This window comes from Sinocyclocheilus rhinocerous, unplaced genomic scaffold, assembly GCF_001515625.1.
Source record: "Sinocyclocheilus rhinocerous isolate Xijiao unplaced genomic scaffold, SAMN03320098_v1.1 scaffold681, whole genome shotgun sequence".
Lineage (NCBI taxonomy): Eukaryota > Metazoa > Chordata > Actinopteri > Cypriniformes > Cyprinidae > Sinocyclocheilus > Sinocyclocheilus rhinocerous.
Window position 1 is genome coordinate 1,504,408 of NW_015641029.1, and position 20,738 is coordinate 1,525,145.

The following is a 20,738-nucleotide window of genomic DNA, read 5'->3' on the forward strand; positions in this document are numbered from 1 at the left end:
AGCTGTTCTCTCCTACTCCGTAGATTAGCAAGAACTCAGTGACATCTGAATGTGACGGGACCAGAGGGGAACATGGCCGTTACAGCAGTGATTATTCAAGTCAAGGAAGCCAATCCTCTATAGCTTTGGCTTTCACCCCAGCTGTCTTTTCCTCAATCTCTTAAACTCTTGGGTCAGGTAAAGATGAGGAGAGTCACCTTACAAATGAATAGAATTAATTGCATTGAAAGTCTTCAAGAAACCAAAGATACAAGTGTTACAAACTAGGAATCAGACAAGCACTGGTAAATAGCTTGTATTCTTTAATCATGTTAACATCAATTACTTTGTTTTCAGTGATCTGTAAAAAGTTTTTTAGTTTATAGTTCGTTTACAGTTGGCAAGGAAAACACCATACAGCCATATCTTGGTTATCATAATTTCACCTTTTTATTTCAATGCGTTATAATGAGATTTCAGATAGATATGGTGGCTGTGATGTGTATGTGAAATATATATATATTATATATATATATAAGGATTCAGTGGATACAAGCAATATAGTGACAATGATATGAGACAAACATTCTTGGGTTACACTTTATTTTAAGGTGTTCTTATTTATATTTTAAGTTAATTATCAATATATCAGTAATTTACTGTTATTACTATAGTAAGTACATGTAACAAGGACAATGTAAAATAAAGTGTTACCCATTCTTACTGAATCTGACTTGTTTAAAAAAAATTGGCATATCTATTTAAAATAGCTAAATCAATAAGAAATGAATGGATAACTATGGTAACCAGGATTTGTTTTCCTCCATGCTTTATGGCATGAAGGACTGGATTTTTTTTTTCATTTAAAAAAAAAACTTATGCAGCTTCTAAGGATGTATGTTTTAAAGGGTTTATGGAGAATAGTGTTTGTTTATTTCTAAGACAGAGATTTGTTAATTTGCAGGTTTGGAGGTGATCAGGTTTTGCTGAGTGGTAATCAGAAAGAATTCAGCAAATTTTACATTTTTTTTGTATTGTGATTTTCTGCAGTGACTTCATATATCTTGATATATGAAAATAATAAATAAAAAATGCCCATAGGGCCATGCCAGGATCAAGTGAGATTTGGTGATCAACATGATTGTTCACAATTCAAATGCACATCATCAAAGAAACATGCAAACATCAGTCAGTGCAATAAACCAGTGAATGTATCAAACTGTTTCAAAGTCTCTGTTTATTTATGGATTAATAATACTGTGCTACCTGAGTGACTAAGTAACCTCCTTCCTTACAACAACACATTTTTGCAAGCGGCCCAATACACTCTGGTCCTTTTCCTCTACAGTAAACTTTACTGTAGTAGAGCTGCAGGATTTCACAGTACTATAGGTCTGTGTCAGAATTCAGAGATGCATCTTCCTTATTCTCTTCTCCCATGTGTTTATCTTGTGAAACTGCAGACGGTGCGCTGTCAGAGCCTTTGGCTGAAACCTTTCTCATCTTAATGTTGGGGAGTTTCTTGAGGTCACCAGTCCACTCTCTGTTAAACGAATGTGGCTCAATGTTAGAAAAATGTGCCATTATGTTAGGATTAGGGTTGGACTTTACATAGTTCTGTGCCAGAAATTCTTTGAATTTGATGACTTGCTATAAAGAGTGTTAACATGCTTTTATGTAGTAATTACCTAAATATTTTCAGATGCTTAGAATTGATGATATCAGGGATTTCTGTAAAGTGAAGACAGACAGACAACATTAAACCATCTAGAACATGTTGCCTAAATGTAACAAGGGAGAAGCATAATTAGCCTTTCTATATATATTATTTAGTTATTTCTATCTTTTGCTGTAGTGTGTCAGTAGGAAATATCAGTTTATATTTCCAAACATGAATTTTTGCCATTAATTGTAATAATCCAGTGAGATTTTTGTTTGCACAAGGAGTCTGACAACAGCCAGTGCTCCACACAGAGCTTTCATCTCATCATCATCATCTAGTCTGTCTGCAATGACATGAAGAAACAGAACAAACTGAGACAGACTAAATCCAGAAGAAATGTGGCAGCTTTTGCCCTAGGTGCACTTGCGCATAGTTTTTCAGGAAGCTTTGCAGGTAGATCTCTTGAAGCATTTTGGAGATGTTGCCACAGTTCTTCTGGATTTAGTCTGTCTCAGTCATTCCAGACAGACGTTTACATTCTCAGAAATAGTGTCTAATTATTGCAGGATACATTTTATTCATGCATTCTTAACACTTATCACATAAACCTCTTATATGGCAGGAAACAAATAAAGATAAAAGAGACCCATACAAAAGTTAATGCAAGTATAGGAAACATACCAAAGCCATTGCCTTCATACTGAGCTCTCTCTCGTTCTATTGTTTGTTTGATGACAGCCTCTCTAGAGCCATGCTGACGACCCTGTCGTCCTTTGATACTGTTTGCTAACTCAATTTGCTCCAGCTCTCTGTCAAACCGGTGAAGGTACCTGCGAAAGAGGATATGAGCCAAGATGCCTGTTTTTATTATTCTCAATATACAGATTTTCAACATTTCAAGACAGTGCTATGTATGCAGAACTTTACAAGTCATAACGACATGTTTGTTTGGGGCTTGTCATACCTCTCAATTATTTCACAAGCATCATGTTTAGTGTATTCTGCTTTGTCAGGGTCCAGCTGGCTTTGGAACCACAAAAGTTTTTCACCTGCAGAAAATAAGAGAAGACAAGTAAGCAGCGAACAGGGAACATTCCCAGAACTTTGGCTAGCATTGTGGTAAGGTTCTCTCAAAGTTATGAACAAACATTCCACCAGTAAAGCTCATAGAATATTTGTTCAATGCTAAACGGTCTTTAATAATGTTCTTAAAACGTTATCACAAAAATGTTGTGGGATGTTCATCAAACGTTACTAACTAGTTTCAGATTATTCAGAGGACAACAGAACATTCATAAGTAACATTCCCATAGTGTTTGCAAAACAAATAAAACGGAATATTCAATTAATATTTTCTGTAATGTTCCAAAAAAACAAACAAACAAGAAAAACGGTTTTAAAACGTTAAAAACGCATCCAAATAACGTTTTAATAATTTAATGGGAACGTTAGCAAAACATATTTTTGTTAGCTGGTGTATAACACATTGGTATACTGCCAAATATCCAATGTCAACTTTCACAAACCAGTCAACAAACAAGCTTTCAAATTCCTTGTTTACACAAAGGCAGTACAAAATAAAAATAAACTACTCACCAATCAAATTTAGACGCTGTGCCTTTTCACCTTTTAACCTAAAAGTGATTTTACAAATACTACATTTACAGGTGTAATAAAAACACATAAAAGTATAACGCATAAAAAACGTAACAGTGGCAAACCAAAACCTTATTTATTTCCCTTTAAAGGACATTAATAAATATAAAAGTGGAGCAGAAACGAATCTTACTTTTCTTTCCTCTGTTGTTTGATGGCAGCGCTTGCTAAATATGCAGCTTTCCTGCTGTATGGGTGAATAGCCTTCTTCTCCACCTGTCCCTTCCCTTTGGCTGCCTTCGGCTGAAGTGAGAATATGAATTATTAAACACGCCATTCAAAAGTAATTCTTAATTAAATAAAGTTTTTAACCACGATTTACCATATTTGCTGATATAAGTGAATGTCTGTCACACGTGTGACTAGTTGGGGGAAGATTTAAGGCACGGACCGCTGAGACAGTTCGACGGTATTTTTGTTCCGTGTATCATAGACATTAGTCAGCAGTTCCGCTTGTATATGTATCATGTCATAATTCACACGATTAAACTGTCAGAAAATAATGTTTTATAATTTTTTTGTAATGTATTTCTTACAGACTTGTACAATTACTTTATGACAGTGGAAACAAGAACAATCAATTTTGTTTTTGATACAAATGACTGTTTAATATAATTTTTATACTGCATTTTGCATATTCAATATAATTCAATATACCTGTTGTCAATAAAAAACAATTTAGCTTTTAATAAAAAGCCATTTCACTGTTTTTTGTTTTTTGAATCTCTCTTTTCTATTTAATTTATTTTTTTAAATTTCTTTTATATTTGAATTTCCTTTCATATTTTTTTCATTAATGTATTTTCTAGTTAGAAGGATTATAATTCCATTTTTACATTTACATTTAGTCATTTAGCAGATGCTTTTATCCAAAGCGACTTACAAATGAGGACAATAGAAGCAGTCAAAACTAACAAAAGAGCAACAATATATAAGTGCAAATGACAAGTCTCGGTTAGTCTAACGCAGTACACGTAGCAAGGGGTTTTTTTTTTTCAGAGAGAGAACAATATGTATTCAATGTATTGAAAAAAAATATTTAAACCATATTCTCTATTGATATTATCTACTTAATTTAAATTGAAAATGTAAATTAAACTTAAATTAAACTGATCAAAATGCTTATTTGTAAAATTTTGCAACTGTACAATCATCTTTTGCTTTTGATACAAATGACTATTTTTTATTTCTTCCATATTGCATTTTGTGTATTCAGTATAATTAAATATACCTGTTGTCAATAAAAAAACAATTTAGCTTTTAATCTGGAATTTTCCCCCCTATTTCACTCTTTCTCTTTTGAATTTCTATTTTCTATTTAATTTTATTATTATAATTTTTTTAATTTCTTTAATATTTTTTAGAAGGATAATTAGAAGGATTATAATTCAATTTTTTCAGAGAGAGAACAATATATATTCAATGTATTGAAGAAAATAACATATTTAAACCATATTCTCTATTGATATCATCTACTTAATTCAAATCGAATGTTATATATTTATGTAATTAATCAATAAAACTGAATAGAGAATTAATTGATCAAATAAAACTGATCAAAATGCTAATTTGTAAAATTTTCCAACTGTACAATCGTCTTTTGCTTTTAATACAAATGACTATTTTATATTTCTTCCATATTGAATTTTGTACATTCAGTATAATTTAATATACCTCAATAAAAACAATTTAGCTTTTTAACGTTAATTTTCCCCATTTCACTCTTTCTTTTTTATTTATTTTCATTTTTATTTTAGCTAGCTTTTTATTAATTAATTCACCGTTTCATTAATATATTTTGTAATTACAAGGGTTAATTATACTTCAATTTTTTTATTCAAAAAGAGAACAATATGATTCATTATTAGGCTACATTTGAACAGGCTATACTTAAACCACATCCTATATTGATATCATCCACTAAATTTATTAAACCGAATGCTATGTATTTTTAATGCAAACAGCTGATCTATGTGTGGAAATGACCAAAACGAAGGAAGGAAAGAAAACCCCAGGCACGTTCCGCACGTGCAGCCTGTGTCCCCTCAGCAGAGAGCTCAGCTGCTGCAGATGTCACATGACTCCAGCATGGAGCTCTGCAGACCTGAGCGCTCGCTCGCGCTGATGGGGAAACGGGAATCCCAGATTGTGTGTTTGTGAAAAACAGCGCGCGAGGCCGCGAGCATGCCGACGCTGCTGCAGAAGCTCTTCAGCAAGAGAGCCGTCGGTAACGATAACGGCAACGCACGGGACTGCTCGACGGCAGCGGAGCAGTGGTAAGACCGTTAGCACGAGCAAATACTGCACCTGTGGATATAAACGCGCTTTATATGACACTATAAACTGACCTCTCCGCGGCACACAGCTGTTTTTTCTGCAGTAGGTGGTGCAAATATGTGCGAGTTTATGATCGCCAATTTATTGTGTCATCCCTTGCAGGCCGTAGTGTTATTTGATCTATGTGTGTTAATGGTGTTGTGGACACACACACACACAGTTCTGCGTAGCGCGCGTCCAGTTAGCTGAGCCCAAGTCCATGTGTTATGTAACTCTTTCAGTGCGTTTATACTTTCAAGTTTTGACAGGTATTTGTTTGAGAGTACATCTATTCTGCATTTATGGCTTCTGCTGTGTCTTTCTAGTCGGAGTGGGTCAAGAGGGGTTTTACGGGAGAGAGTCAAGTGGTTTACTGACACTACTTGTCTCATGTCAGGAGTAAACATTGGGAATGACAGGCAGTGAAATTGATATAGAAATTGTAAAATGAAATGTTAAGTGTGCAAGTAAAAAAAAAAATTGTAAGTTCTTGATGGCGAATCCTTCAAGTTCCCACTTCAAGTTTTTCAGTGAGACCAGAATATAGTAATGCTTGCATGTAAATGAAAAGCCATCTGTTGCTTTTAGTTGAGCTACTTAAACTACACCTGCAATTAAGTTTGCAGCCAAATAATTTGCATGATTTTATACAATACATTAGCAATTGGCTAACATGCGTTTTAAGCATTAATGCAACATACTGGACCCTTTCTGTGAAAAATAATGTGTTTTTCAAACAACCTAGTATGAGAGCCTGTTCTAGTACACCCCCAAAACAAAATCAAGACTTTGTAAAAGAGCATAATAGGACCCCTTTAAGGCTGCTTTGAGCAGACTCTGTGACCTTTTCAACTTCTGTGTTAAAAATTAACAAAAATAAAATATGTACTACAATATGCAGCTCTGACCCACCTTAGCCACTAATATCAGAGTTATGATGCTGCATTGCTTCTGTCTAAATAAAATGCAGCATCAGAGCAGCCTTAAATCAAGTACATATAAATATATATAATTTGTAATTGAATGCATATTTTTTTTAAATATAAATAAAATATTTGTTCATTTTTTATATTATTTTCATAATATGTATTCATAAAATCTAATTTATAATTATGCTTATATCTATATTCATAATTTATATACATTAATTCTACACTGAATGATTTTTGGAGGGAGCAATAATGTAAAAATGGTAAATGAGTTAAATAGCACTAGCATTTTTCTACACTTAGTGGTGAGTAAAAGCATTATCACATTAGTCTAAATATTTACAATCATCAAACATGCAAGGAATGGTGGATATGTAAAACTTGTGAATGAGTGTTGACAGATTTCAGTCAACCCATCTGAAATGGTTCTATCTGAAAATCAGTGTGTATATGTGTGTACTACAGTGATCATATGACACCGCAGTTGCTGTTCATGTGACCTGAAGTATCAGGAAAGTCCCAATAAGGATGTGTCATAAAGGCTAATTTATTATGAGTCATTGTTCTTTGCTTTTTAAAACTGTATCACTATTAGTTAAATGTGTGTGTGTGTGTGTGTGTGTGTACGGGTTTGGCTTCACATATGAGGGCCAAATGTTTGAAAACGTCCTCACAAATATAGTAAAACTTGTTGAAACTGATCTGAGGATATTTGAACTGGTTTTCACTTTTTGAAAGGCTTATAATTGACAACTCTAATGTAAATTGGTTTCTGTGAGGGTTAGGTTTAGGATATAGGATTATTTTAGTATAAAAACCATTGTGTTTCTCACTAGTTCTCACTAATATAATATCTAGGGTCTGTGTGCTTGTCAATGTGTAGTGGCAGTACCACCCCAAGAAAGTGTTTTTCTCACTCTCTTTCTCTCCATCCCTCTGTCTCTCTCTTATATACTGGCACACACACACACACACTCTCACGCAAAGTCTCAGTAGGAGAGGATAAAGAGAGCCTGTGCCCTCAATGTGTGTGTGTGTGTGTGTGTGTGTGTGTATAAAGGATAAAGAGAGCCTGTGCATTGCAGTGTATTGTTCAGCAGCTGTGTTAGAAAAGACTGATCAACATATCGTCTAACACACAAACATTCTCACATTAACACTAAGCAGTCCATATACAAAGTCCATACACTCAACGCAAACAGACACATAGTGATTGCTAACTCACACATGGACACCGATATAACAAACACTACATCATCTATGCAGTCAGAGAGAAAGAAGGGGCGCTGCCGACACCGTGTGTGTGTGTGTGTGTGTGTGTGTGTGTGTGTGTGACTTGTGCACTCAGAGCTAGGACAAGCGGAGATGGAGACTGTGTGCCTGGGTTTTCTGTTGTTAGATTGTGGTGATTTTCTGATGTTTAATAGAAGAAACATGCAACTGTGTGAATGGTCCACTTTCCGTGCCTTCCGCCGCTCTCTTGGCCAGTTTCGGGCATCTTGTGATTGTTATTCATACCTATTGTGGATGTATATGTAGTGCTTGGAGTCTAGAAATGAGTGTCTGATCACTTTATCATACACCAGGATGGAAAGCAGGTAGGGTATGTCTATTTGTGAGAAGAAAATTTATTTTTGCAATGGTGCAATTATATGTGTATTGCTTTATTGAAAGTTTTTGCAGCTTTGTGGTTTTGATGAAAGGAATAGTTCGCCCAAAAATGAAAGGTGTCATTGTTTACTCATGCTCATGTCCTTCCAAATTTTCTTTCTGTGCAACACAAAAAAGAAATTTTGAAGAATGTTCATGGTTCTCTTTTACATGCAATGTCAGTGAATGATGAACAGGGAGTGCCAAGCTCAGAAATGACAAATATAGCACTATAAATATAGTCCAAAGGAGTCATGTGCTATATTCCAAGTGTTCCGAAGCCCTACAATAGTTTTGTGTGATGAAAAAAACAAAATGTACACTACCGTTCAAAAGTTTGGGGTCAGTAAGAAAAAGAAAGAAAGAAAAGAAATCAACACTTTTTTTTTCAGCAAGGATGGATTAAATTGACCAAAAGTGATGATAAAGACTTTAACACAAACTTTCTATTTCAAATGAAAGCTGTTGTTTTAAACTTTCTATTAATCATAGAATCAAAAAATTTTTTTATCACAGTTTCCACAAAAATATTAGGCAGCAACATTGATAATAATAAGAAATGTTTCTTGAGCAGAAAATGAGAGAAAAGCATATCAGAATGATTTCTGAAGGATCATGACACTGAAGACTAGAGTAACGACTGCTAAAAATTCAGCTTTGCCATCATAGGAATAAATTACATTTTAACATATATTCAATGTGTCTTTTTTGATTGAGTGACACCTTTCAAAATTAATTAAAAATCTTACCACCCCCAAACTTGAATGGTAGTGTAAGATGTACTTCACTGAATATTCACTGGAATAGCATGAGGGTGAATGACAGAATGTTTCAAGTGAACTATTTCCAGTTGATTTTTTTTGCCGCTTATTTTATTTGTTATAGAATTGGAAGTTAAAATCATTTTCAAATAACCAGAAGCCTGTTTTTTGGCTTATAGTTTGTTTTTTTGTGACAGTCTAGAAGTTGTAGAGTAAGTATTATTTTCTCTTTTTGAATGTTTTGATCACAGTGACCTGTGTTTCTCTCTTTTTTAGTTGGGCATCCTCTGAGTTTGATCTAGCTCAGATCCGATTGATCGTGTATCAAGACTGTGAGAGAAGAGGGCGCCAGGTTCTCTTTGACTCCAAAGCAATACATAAACTGGATGCATCTGAGCCGGTAAGTTGCTAATGTGGTGTGTGTGTGGGGGGGGGGTCTATGAGCACTGTTTTGGGAGGAGTCACATGCTCTGTAATCCAGCTTGCTTGGATCTCATGACAGGTGTGACTGCTCAGCTAACTGGGTCAAAGCGTTTAACACTCGTGTGTGTGGGTTGTATCTTGGATTGGTACTGTTTACCAATCCAATATAAACTTATATATATAAACATATAAACAAGTGTATATATATATAAATATAAAGTATATATATAAACTTTTCATGTTAAGGGCGTTTTAAGGGGGTCATGTCTTCAGAATTTTCTTTCAGAAATCAGACAGCAATTCAGTCACAGTGAGGTAATAAGGAAGACATAGGACAGATTCTATAATAAGAACCTATAATAAGAATAAAATGTGGAAAACCTTGAATTGTTCCTGACTGTGTAGCACCTGCAGCTCTGCATGCCCTTCTGAAGAATCCCATCATTAGGAATGTTCAGCTGAAGTTTTTTTAAGTCAGTGATCACAACGGTTTGACTTTAATGGTTTCTGCACAGCTTGTTTTATGATAGTGTCACAAGATTTTGCAAAAAGGCTATTAACAAAGAAAATGGTTCTCAGTTCACATGCGAAGGAAAATGGTCAAAAACAAATCAAGTTATGACTTTTTGGCAAAATTATTTACTCAAATTGTTTTTTTGTGGAAACTGTATTTTCTTCACAATATGCTTAATATATTTTCACTGTAGAAATATGAAATCAAAGCTGATTTTTTTTTATGTCAACCCATCTATACTCATCCATCTAGACAGTTGTTATTGAATGTCTCTGGCTCTCTGAACAGAGTGTGATTTATTGTCAGTAAGTTGTCACATGATTGGTCTGTTTATTCAGCTCTTCAGCTTTTGTAACAAAGAGAGAGACAGAATAACAGTGTGCGCGTGTGTATTGCTATTGAATTGTGTCTTATGGTGGAATTTTGCGGTTGCAAACACTTTCATACAATTTCTCATGTTTGTATTAGCATTATTTGCTCAAATATTTAGTTTAAATACTGTTTTGACCTGTAGGTTAGATAAAGATAATCAAGTGAAAATGTTAAAACATTTTAGTAGTCCAAACTTTTTTCTTTATGATGGCTTGATGGCATTTTCAACTCATTTGTTCAGAGATATAGCAAAAAGAACACTATTATTCAAAGGTTTGGGGTTCAGTCTTCAGTGTCACGTGATTGTTCAGAAACCATGCTAATATGCTGATTTGGTGGTCAAGAATAATTTTGTTATTACTTATGTTAAAAACAGCTGTGCTGCTTAGTATATTTTTGGAAACAGTGAAACTTTTTTAGGCATCTTTGAAAAGAAAGTTTAAAAGAACATTTATTTGATATATTACATATATTTTATTTTTTATTTATTCATTTTTATAACAATTTAAACATCTTTACTGCCACTTTTATACATTGAATGCATTCTTGCTGAATCAATGTATTAATTTCTAAGAAAAAAATAATCTTACTGACCTCAAACTTTTGAACAAAAGCTAACATTAGTCTTTAAAGGCACTATGTAATTTTTCGCCGCTAGAGGGCGCGTATTCAAAACAAACAAAGAAACAAAGGGGTAGTTTGATGACACCGTGACTGAGTGTGGAATCATGGGAGTTGTGGTCTTCATCCCCACAGCCGATGCAATCCGAAGATCGATGTAAATATTACACATTGCACTTTTAATGGTGCTGTATGTAGGATTGACACCGAGTGGTTGAACTAGGTATTGCAGTCCAAATTCAAAATATTGGAGAGGGTTTTTTTCACCCGGCCCCTCCTCCTCAGACTTGATGCACACGCAGGTTGCCAGATTGACGTCACCAACAGGAACGTACGCACTTGACGATGAATGAAATAAAATACGCAGTGTTTTCCGCCAACTGGCAACCCGGGGTGCAGAAATACAATTGGGTAAACTGGCAGTGGGCGGGTTTCACAAACCAAAACAGAGACCGACATTCCGGCCCGGAACGCACATTTTCAAAGGAGAATAACTGACTGTAGCATTGTTTTTCAGATAAACAAGTACGTTAACTTAGCATGTTTCTTAAATATCTGCAAACACATTATGGTATTTTATGCTTTAGTAGAGTCAAAAACTTACATACAGCACCTTTAAATATGGATAAATGGTACACATTTAATCCAATCAAATTGATTTTATAATCTAATTGATTCTGTAATGACCTGGAAGAATCCAATTGTGACCAATTTTTTATTTATTTTTTAATTTCATAGACTGCTGATGAAACCAAAACTCCCCCCAACCGGAGTGGTGCTTGCCATATCGGCAGCCAAGCAAGCGAGAAAGACAAGCCTCCTACATATCAGGTTTGTGTTTTAGCCACTATCATTGAACTTTATCATTCAAAAAACGTTAAAGCATACACTGTGTGTTTATGGGTAGTTAGAACACTTTTGACTTGTGTATGAATGTTTAGTATACCAGACCGGCTTCAGACGTGAATATGCTTGGAGAAATGATGTTTGGCTCAGTTTCCATGAGCTATAAGGGCTCAACTCTTAAAATTCACCACATTCGGTGAGTATTTTGTGCAATTATAATATATTTAGCAGGAATCAGGACCTTAGCGATGTATGTGTGCTAACACTGTTGCTCTGTATGCGACAGGTCTCCCCCACAGCTGATGGTCAGTAAGGTTTTTTCTACCCGGTTTGGAAGCAGCACCTCTGGAAGTACAAATACGTACGAGTCATGTTTCCTCTCATCTGCGATCTGCTGCAACATGAGTCTGCTCTCTATCTCTCATTGTCTCCATTTTATTTCTTACAGGCTGCAAGACAGTTTTGAGTCAATGAGTCAAACTTTTCCTAGTCACACCAGCAGCATAGGTAAGATATGTACAAACATTTCTTCCTTCTTTGTCATTTTTGCACACTCTTTTCCAAAACCTAGTGACCTGCCGATTGCCTGCTGTACATAGGCAGCATTTTAAGGCATCATAGCTTTACTCCTGCCACTAAGGCTGTTCTAAAAGGTAGGTATCTTACTTCTGTTTTAAGGCAGGATTTCATGTACCTTTTACAAAGAAAACAGTCCCAGAATACACTGTACCAAGCTTAATAATGCCACTAACCCGCATTATTTCAACTTGTATTTTAAATAATTGTTTACCAGCAGAATTCTTTGTGAAAAACTATATTACATATGATTTAAAGAAGAAATGTCCACGAATTAATAGCGACAAGCAAAAGTCATCCGCTGGAACGCCACTCTCTTGTGAACACACGTACGACAGTTAGCGGAAGCTAGAGTCTACAGTTTATAAAGTTGTAAATATGGATATTTTTCTTACAAAAAGGCATCGAATCACTTCAGAAGGCTTTATTAACACCCCAGACCCATGTCGAGCATTTTTTGTGATGGATGGCCGTACTTTATTTTGCTTCAAAATCTGGACCAGTGCCATTATAAAGCTTGGAAATTCTAGGGTAATTTTCATTTTTGGGTGAACTATGCCTTTAAATGTAATCGCCAGAAGTGAAAAGCTAAACAACTCTTTCAGTCTGTATTTTAAAAACATTTTTCCTGAAAGATTGAGTTAGAATAGTTTGCAAGAGTGTGATTATAAAAACAGTGAGGCTGTGAAAGCAGACTAGTGAGTAGATGAGTCTTCCTAAACAACTCTTTCAGTCTGTATTTTAAAAACTTTTTTCCTGAAAGATTGAGTTAGAATAGTGAGTAGATGAGTTTTCCTGTTTGGTGTGCTGATGTTTAATGTCCCTGATAACCTTTGTAGTCTCATTTAGCAAATGTCTTTAAAAAGACAAGTAAAAGCTTCAGTAAAGGGCGGTATAACTGATGTACTTTGAAAAATGTTAAAATATCTTGAGTTTGACCACAAAACTTATTTAAAGGGGTGGTTGACTGGTTTTTTTATAGGCTTGATTGTGTTTATGGGGTGCAGTCTAACATGTGCTAATGCTTCGTTTGTTAAAAAACGCATTATTTTTCACATAATTTACCTTTATTCCACACCTCTCTGTCCCTTCTCCTCTGAACGCGCTGATCATTTCCTGCTTTTATGAAGCCCCTCCCTCAGAAATACACGATGGGCTCTGACTGATTAGCTGGCCCAGTGTGTTGTGATTGGCTAAACCGCCTCTAGCGACTTCCATTAATGCCAACAAAGTTTTCTAGTCTTTTCAAAAGAAACATTACTACTAGACATTTGATATTTTCAGCCAGTTCTTGATTGTAAAGCATCTGGGTGAGGTGTAATTCATGAGTTCAGTATTTCCCTTACATCATTTCACTAGCTGGCCCAGCAATCCCAGTTTCCTCTTTCCTGAATGCCTGATGTTAAACTGCCAGTATACACAACTGCAGGTGAGACACCAGTTATCACTTGTCTATTTTCCCAGAAATATGATTTGCCGGATTGTATATGGTCCTCATAAAAATACAACAGCAAAGGAACTATAATTACGGTCTTCAGATCAGTGAATGTGTGTGTTCCTCGCACCAGTTAATATTTAGTTTTTGCTTTTAGCTTTTTTTATTTTTGATTTAGTGATTTTAATTCCTGTTTTTAAGTAGTAATCATCAGTCAATAGTTTTTTGACAATGTTTTTGTTTTAACCCTTGTTTGCACAGTGTATAGCCTACATATATTCATCATAGCCTCATATTGCACATTGCTTTGCTGCGTGTTCCCGGAGGCGGGGTTTATGTCAAATTCTGGGTTCTTGACGTAACGGACCCGGGAAGTTACTTGTTGTAGTCCCTTACCAGTCGTTTTTGTAGGCATTAAACTGCCAGAATTTTAAAAGACGATATCTCCGTTTGCATTGAACTTTCAGCTTCGTAACTTTGCAGATATTGTTTATGATCAAACAGCAACATTACACACTAACTAACATTAAAAAAGTGAAATCGCAATCAACCACCCCTTTAAGGCATTTAACCAAAAGACTTCAAGATGATGGAACCAGAAGTGCTAGAATGCTAACTTGTTTCCAGGTGTTGGCATACAAAATATGTCATCCTTGCAGCACACTTGTTAGTGTGAGCATGCAGTTTTCCAAACTGGTCCCTAATGAGGTTCCATTTCGGTCAGGATGCGGCCTTAGTAAGGCAGCATGGTAGCTCACTAGGTTTCGGAACAGCACTTTCATCTGTTTATTTTCTTAAGTTTTTCTTTGACTTTCATCCAAACATACTGTTTCTCAACATAGCCATATACCACTCCTCTTTTCAGGAGTTTGCCGCGTGCCTAGCGCTCCTCTGCTCTGTCTGGCTCGGAGCGCGTCTTTCTTTGCAGGTTTGTGTGGAATGCTGAAGCCGCGTGAGCATGTGTTGATCTCACATGCACACGGTTTTTTCCTGCTGTGTGCTCTGACTATTTAGCCATTAATTGATTTTGGGCCCCTCACATAATGCACTTCCTCTGCCTCCGGTCCTGTTTTACACCTGGTTTTAACATACGCTGGTGATGCGGTCACAACAGCTAAGACAGAATGTTATGTACACCTACAACTGATATGCATCCTGTGATCAGATCGTGAAATATTTTGCACCCTATTCACATCTGTATTTAGCACCGTACACTTGTGATTGGATCACCGAAATGGATGTTAGTACCAAGTGTGAACAGAGTCAGTGTCATTGTGGGTCAGCATCATTTTACGGATGGGACTGCAAGGTTTCTAGGTTATGGGGTTAACTACGTGCTTTCAGATGGGTGCACACTTTTGCAATTGTTTGGTGTGTGTCTGTCTCTGTGGGATACTAACCAGCATGCTCTTTTGAAACGGGCTTGGGAACCCAACACCTTCATCAAATCATCTACGACGTGAAGCAATGCAGACACACTTCTTAACGTTCTTAAGAAAATATGAAGTGACAAGTGAAATGACTCTCTTTTTCTAGCCCACAGTAATCCAGTGGACATGCCAAGCAGAGGACACAGTGAGGATGGAGACAGTGGCATCGCTCGCTCAGGTATGCATATATTTATAAAGGACAAAGTCAGAGCATACTTTATGCAGATTCAGATTGTCCAAAGCATGGCAAGTGAATGGTCCCTTTGAGCACATGTTACCGTTCAAAGGTTTGGGGTAAGTAATAATTTTTATTTTTGAATAAATAAATATTTTTATTTAGCATGGAATTCTTGTTTCAAATACATGCTGAAATCATGCAGCCTTGGTGGGCATATGTGACGTCTTTTAAAAACATCTTAGCAACCCCAAACTTTTGAATGGTAGTGTACTATTTGGGCATTCATTCTTACATTGTGGGGGTAACAAACCTCAATACTCAAGTATAAAACGTCTGTGCTATTAAACCAGAGATGTTATTATTTAGATAACTATAAACAATGCACTTTTTTTTCATCATCATACTTTTTTTATTTATTGGTATTGGTTATTTATTCATTTTAATGATTTATTGATAGTGGATATTTAATTGTGCATGGTAATTTTCCCTACTTATGTAAGTATATACTTATCAGTGTGTGTGTGTATATATATATATATACAGTATATATATGTGTATATATATATATATATACATACACACACACACACACGTTATAAATTGTATAATAAACGAATAATTTAATATTACTGTTAAATGTAATCTATATAATTTTTCATTTTAGCATTTAAAATGATTGATTGTTAGTTTTGAGTGTTTTATTTGTAAATTATTTAGACAAAAATATCAGGGTGATATTGGCCATTTATCAGTTATGTGTCATGACATAAAAATAATTGCTTTCGCTTTATTTTTCATAAATATATTGTTTGTGTGTGAATTTTGTGTAAATATTGGATAAAAAATTCTAATGTTTGTATAAATGTAAATAATCTGGTGTACTTTTTATTTGCCTCCATTAAAAGTATAATTCAATTTTGTTAAATATGTACTGACCTTCAGGCTATCCAAGATGTAGATGAGTTTGTTTCTTTATCAGAACAGATTTGGAGAAATTTAGCATTACATCACTTGTTAAGCAAGGGGATCGTCTGCAGTGAATGGGTGCCATCGGAATATAAGAAACAAATCCATCTTGAAGAAGTTTTTAACTTCAAACTGATTCAAATGATTTCCAGCTCAAATATGAGCCCTCTATCCATTATATTGCTTTCTCCAGTGAAAGTTGTCTGGTCTGAATCAGGAGAGAAATATGCACAATTTAATCAGCGTTTACAAGCTTTTAAACAATATGTTGGTGGATTTTGATGTGAGAGGACAACGGCATGGACTTTTTCATTGGAGAAAGCCTTATTGTAGACTTGCATTTTGGTCAGAAGCAGCGATTTGAGTCGTGTGGATTACTTATGGATTATCAGCTGTTTGGATGCTCATTCTGATGGCACCCATTCACTGCTGAGCAAGTGATGTAATGCTAAATTTCCCAAAATCTGTTCCGAACAGTTCATTTAAGTTGTGTTTGGCACATACACGAAATATTAGTTGACTGGTATTATTTGCCTCATAAATATTGCCTGTGAACTCCCACTTTTCCATTCTGCAGCATCTCTGAGCAGTCTGTTGGCCACTCCCCTACCGTCACCTGGATCCTCCTTCAGTAGTGGCTGTGCCAGCAGTTATCAACGGCGATGGCTCCGTAGCCAGGCCACCAGTCTTCAGCATGGCCCCATGCCTCGCTGGTAAGTGTAAATATTTGTAAGAGTAAGAGAGAGATGAAAAATACAGAGGGCAGATATGTTAGATATGTTTTTGTGTATGTCTGTGCATCAGGAACACTGAAGAAATGTTCAGCTTGTCTGACGAGAGCTGCAGCTCCAACCCTGCGATGATCCGGAGGAAGAAGATTGCCATCAGCATCATCATCAGCCTGCCAGAGAGAGAAGAGGAAAACCACAATTTTCAGGAGTTTTTCTTCTCCCACTTTCCTCTGTTTGAGTCTCACATGAACAAACTCAAGACTGCCATCGAGAGGGTAAGTGTGAAAGTGCAGGAGAGGGATTTGTCATATTAACCAGTTTTGACCAAACAAATCGATTCAACAATGTATTGCAGTTCTTTCTAAAATGTTTGTGGATTTATTTGCAAAAATTCATCATCAGAATTTAAAATGTAAAATTATATTTTGAAAAAGTATATTTTGCCCACTTATTCTGTTTATATGGGTGGGTCAGAGCAAACATTTTTGTACAGCTATAATGCAGAATCTAGGGTGAACATACGTCCTTTTTTTCTGGACATGTCCTGGCCTGGATTTCTAAATTACTTAATTTCCAGGTTTTGGCTTTGTTTTCCAAATGACATGCTCTCTACAGTCCTCATATATTATATATTATTAGGGCTGCACGATAAATCGCATGCGATATTTAACGCGCATCTTATCAGTAAAGCTGGTTCTGTAATCAGTGGTAAATCTCCATCACGTGCGTGCTTTCACATTGAGCAGCATTAACTACACAGAGCCGTTGTTCACTGACGAGCTGCGCAAAACCACGTTCATATTCGCGCGACACAACGGCTCTGTGTAGTTAATGCTGCTCAATGTGAAAGCACGCACGTGATGGAGATTTACCACTGATTACAGAACGCAATATAACAAAGAGTGAAAAATTTAAGGGGGTCTGAATACTTTCCGTACCCACTGTATATCGGATGGACGAAATAAAAAGTATATCGTTTCATATTATGCTCTATCGTTTATTTCGTGGTGTCGCAAAACACATTGTTTACAGTAATACTTTTTCATCATTTGGATGACTGCAATCTTTACACGCCACCACGGGGCGTGAAGTGGACACAGAACCAGGTGGAGAACGACCAGCCAGGACAAAACGAGGAGCTCGTTCCTAAACGAGGGACTACATCTGTAGCATGGACACGCGTTTTTAAGTACTGCAGTTTTAAAACAACCGATTTTAAGCCGTTGGAACACAAACAACAGATCAATATGCGTGCGCCGTCTCTGCTTCTGTGTGAGAGGAGTGCGCATTTTTTTGCCGCTTTATTGGCTCTGAACGATTACATAAACACACTTATATGCGTCAGAATCCCCGTCTTTGCAAGTATCCTCATAAACACAGTGATTTAGGTCTTAAGAGAGAGTAAACAGCTGAAAAAGAAAACGCATATGTAACAGTATATTGGATCCGGACTTCGGTCTTAAAGGGGAAGCTGTCCACTATTCGTCCTGTCTGCCATTCATATTAATCAAACAACAGTGAGAGAAAATTTCTCACTGCTCTTGACTAAATCACTTTTGTAACTTTAATAAGAAGAAATAAAAAAATAATAATGATATATTTATATATATGTATAGAATCCATACTTAATACACGTGTTAATTATATCTATCTATAGATAGATAGATAGATATAATTAACACAGTGAAGACTAATTAATTTACACAATGTATGTAGCGTTTCTTATTTATTGTAGTTTTTTGTCCTATTGCTTGCAATTAGTTTCTTATCCTTATTTCATCACTGTTTATTTATCTTCAGTGAGTGAGAGGTTGTTGTTTTTTTCTCTTTTTAGGCTTGTATTAGTTTGATATTGACATTGGTGACAAGGATTATGAAAATTCTATGGTATCAAAGATTTTAATATAAAAACCTTTTTAAAAGAAAAAAATAACTATGTCGTGATATATATTGTTATCGTGATATAAGATAGTCATATCGTGATATAAGATTTTGGTCATATCGCCCACCCCTAATGTAGATCAATTGAGATTTATGCTGAAAGCAACTTCCTGAATCAAAATTGTGATAGGTCTTTTTTTTTTTTTAAATATTTAAACTTTTCATCCGAGTTCAAACTGTTGGTTTGTTTTTCAGGCAATGATTGTGTGCAGAAGGATAGCAGAGTCCAGTCAGCGAGTACAGGTCTATTTGTGTCGAGTGATGGAAGCACTGGGAGAATTCAGGTGCTGAAATCACATTTTGTGTATATTTGATCTCTTAACCTTCAGTTTACTATTTTAACTACAGAAAAAATTAATCTTGGTGCCCCTTACATTATTAAACTTCCTTTATGATTCATGACCAACTTGGTGCAGAAGATATTGTTATAGAGGCCCTCAAGTTTGAGCGATATGAGTCATAAGCTTTGGTTTGAGTCTCATCTGGTTCCCTGTTGGATGTAGGATGACGGTGTGGAACCTGTACATGGCTCCCCGTATCAGCGAGCCAGTCTGGCTTTCCATGATATCCCAGAGTACTGAGCGAAACCTGCTGTGTCAGCGCTTCCTAAAGGAGATGAGTTTGCTGATGGACCATGGAGCCAAGAGCCAGTCAGTGATCTTTAACCTTTCAACTAAACATATTACTTCAAATCTTTAACCCTGTTCTTTTGCTAGTACTGTGTAATCAATGGGATAATTGGAAAATCAGTTATTTGTTTCCATCACCATCCCTGATCCTAAGCGTGTCAGGAAACACAATTGGCCAGGCGTGTCTGTGTGACAGCCAGTCATCATGAGTAACTTCCTCTTGATTGCCTTATGTTGAGTTCTGATGGGACACCTCTGAACTATTCCTTTCATTTTCCTCTAGGTTTCTATCAGCTCTCCTTACTGCTGTTCTTACGCATCACTTAGCCTGGGTTCCTACGGTGATGCCCAGCAGCCTGCCACCAATCAAAACTGCCTGCCAGAAACCTGCCTCTCATACAGTGGATCTTTTGGCAAAATCTCACCCATACAACCCACTGTGGGCTCAGTTAGGTAAGAATGCAGACAAAATATAAATGTGTAGTCCTACAAATACTGATACAGTATTCAAGTTTAGGGGTGGGAGAAAAAATCAATGCATCGCGATTCTCTCTCCAACGATTCTGGATCGAGAATTACAAGGACATTCGCGGGCTTCATTGCATCGGATGCGCTGTGACAGACGCGCACTTTGTTTGATGTTACACTTGAAGTGTGCGGTCTCACCCGTCTGTATTTTCCTTACAAATGCTCTACGAAGTCATCATTTATGTGGTTTGGAATGCAGTGGACTTATATATTTAAAATATGAACCTCACTAACAGAAGGCTGCTTTCAATTTCAAATGCTAAAGCGCGCTTTGTTTGTGAAGACTGTACGCGAATGCGGCTGTGCGCTTCTCCGTGTAAGTGGTTTAATGCACTTGCATCTCAAAATGGTTTTATGACGCAAAATTAATGTAAACACAGCCAGTTATGTCTTAAGGGATTAAACGGACAGGACAAACCACATCTTATATTTCAAAAGAGATCCGTGCGTGAATCTCCCGCTGTCTATGATGTCATAGTAAAAAACAACAGTAAAGATGAAGAAAAATCACTCACAGTTCTTGAATGAAAAACGTTCAGATAATCTTAAATACTGAAAGCACTCTTTGTTTGTTGTTTGTAATATGTTTCTATG

The 20,738-nt window shown here is 36.1% G+C and overlaps 2 protein-coding genes across 4 annotated transcripts in view; one reads left to right on the forward strand and one right to left on the reverse strand.

The window, feature by feature from the left end:
* Positions 1-745: 745 nt before the first annotated feature.
* Positions 746-3,734, reverse strand: LOC107754160 (translation machinery-associated protein 16-like). The gene is made up of 7 exons (XM_016570516.1): positions 3,621-3,734; positions 3,432-3,541; positions 3,239-3,276; positions 2,607-2,691; positions 2,324-2,472; positions 1,668-1,710; positions 746-1,522 (listed from the first exon to the last, which is right to left on the reverse strand). Exons 1-7 carry the CDS (start codon positions 3,621-3,623, stop codon positions 1,366-1,368), a joined length of 585 nt encoding a protein of 194 aa, XP_016426002.1. The 5' UTR covers positions 3,624-3,734; the 3' UTR covers positions 746-1,365.
* A 1,626-nt stretch (positions 3,735-5,360) lies between these two features.
* The window catches only part of LOC107754161 (folliculin-interacting protein 2-like), a 24,591-nt gene continuing 9,213 nt past the window's right edge, over positions 5,361-20,738 (forward strand). For 2 of the 3 annotated variants that reach the window (XR_001641550.1, XM_016570517.1), the window contains exons 1-13: positions 5,361-5,574; positions 9,231-9,354; positions 11,623-11,715; positions 11,826-11,926; positions 12,017-12,091; positions 12,179-12,237; positions 14,607-14,669; positions 15,278-15,349; positions 16,893-17,028; positions 17,120-17,321; positions 19,183-19,271; positions 19,491-19,637; positions 19,900-20,069. Coding sequence is in view for 2 of the 3 variants with exons in the window: in XM_016570517.1 (XP_016426003.1) it covers positions 5,483-5,574; positions 9,231-9,354; positions 11,623-11,715; positions 11,826-11,926; positions 12,017-12,091; positions 12,179-12,237; positions 14,607-14,669; positions 15,278-15,349; positions 16,893-17,028; positions 17,120-17,321; positions 19,183-19,271; positions 19,491-19,637; positions 19,900-20,069 (1,423 nt within the window). In the remaining variant the exon portion in view is untranslated. The remainder of the gene's footprint in view (positions 5,575-9,230; positions 9,355-11,622; positions 11,716-11,825; positions 11,927-12,016; positions 12,092-12,178; positions 12,238-14,606; positions 14,670-15,277; positions 15,350-16,892; positions 17,029-17,119; positions 17,322-19,182; positions 19,272-19,490; positions 19,638-19,899; positions 20,070-20,738) is intronic. The other variant, XM_016570518.1, reaches the window with a different exon arrangement.

What these genes read in the sequence shown, in the direction of transcription:
- LOC107754160 (XM_016570516.1), bottom strand. An exon ending in AAACAACAGAGGAAAGAAAA is followed by an intron (nt 3,277 to 3,431) that starts GTAAGATTCGTT and finishes AATCACTTTTAG; the next exon opens with GTTAAAAGGTGAAAAGGCAC. An exon ending in ACAGCGTCTAAATTTGATTG is followed by an intron (nt 2,692 to 3,238) that starts GTGAGTAGTTTA and finishes TATTTTCTGCAG; the next exon opens with GTGAAAAACTTTTGTGGTTC.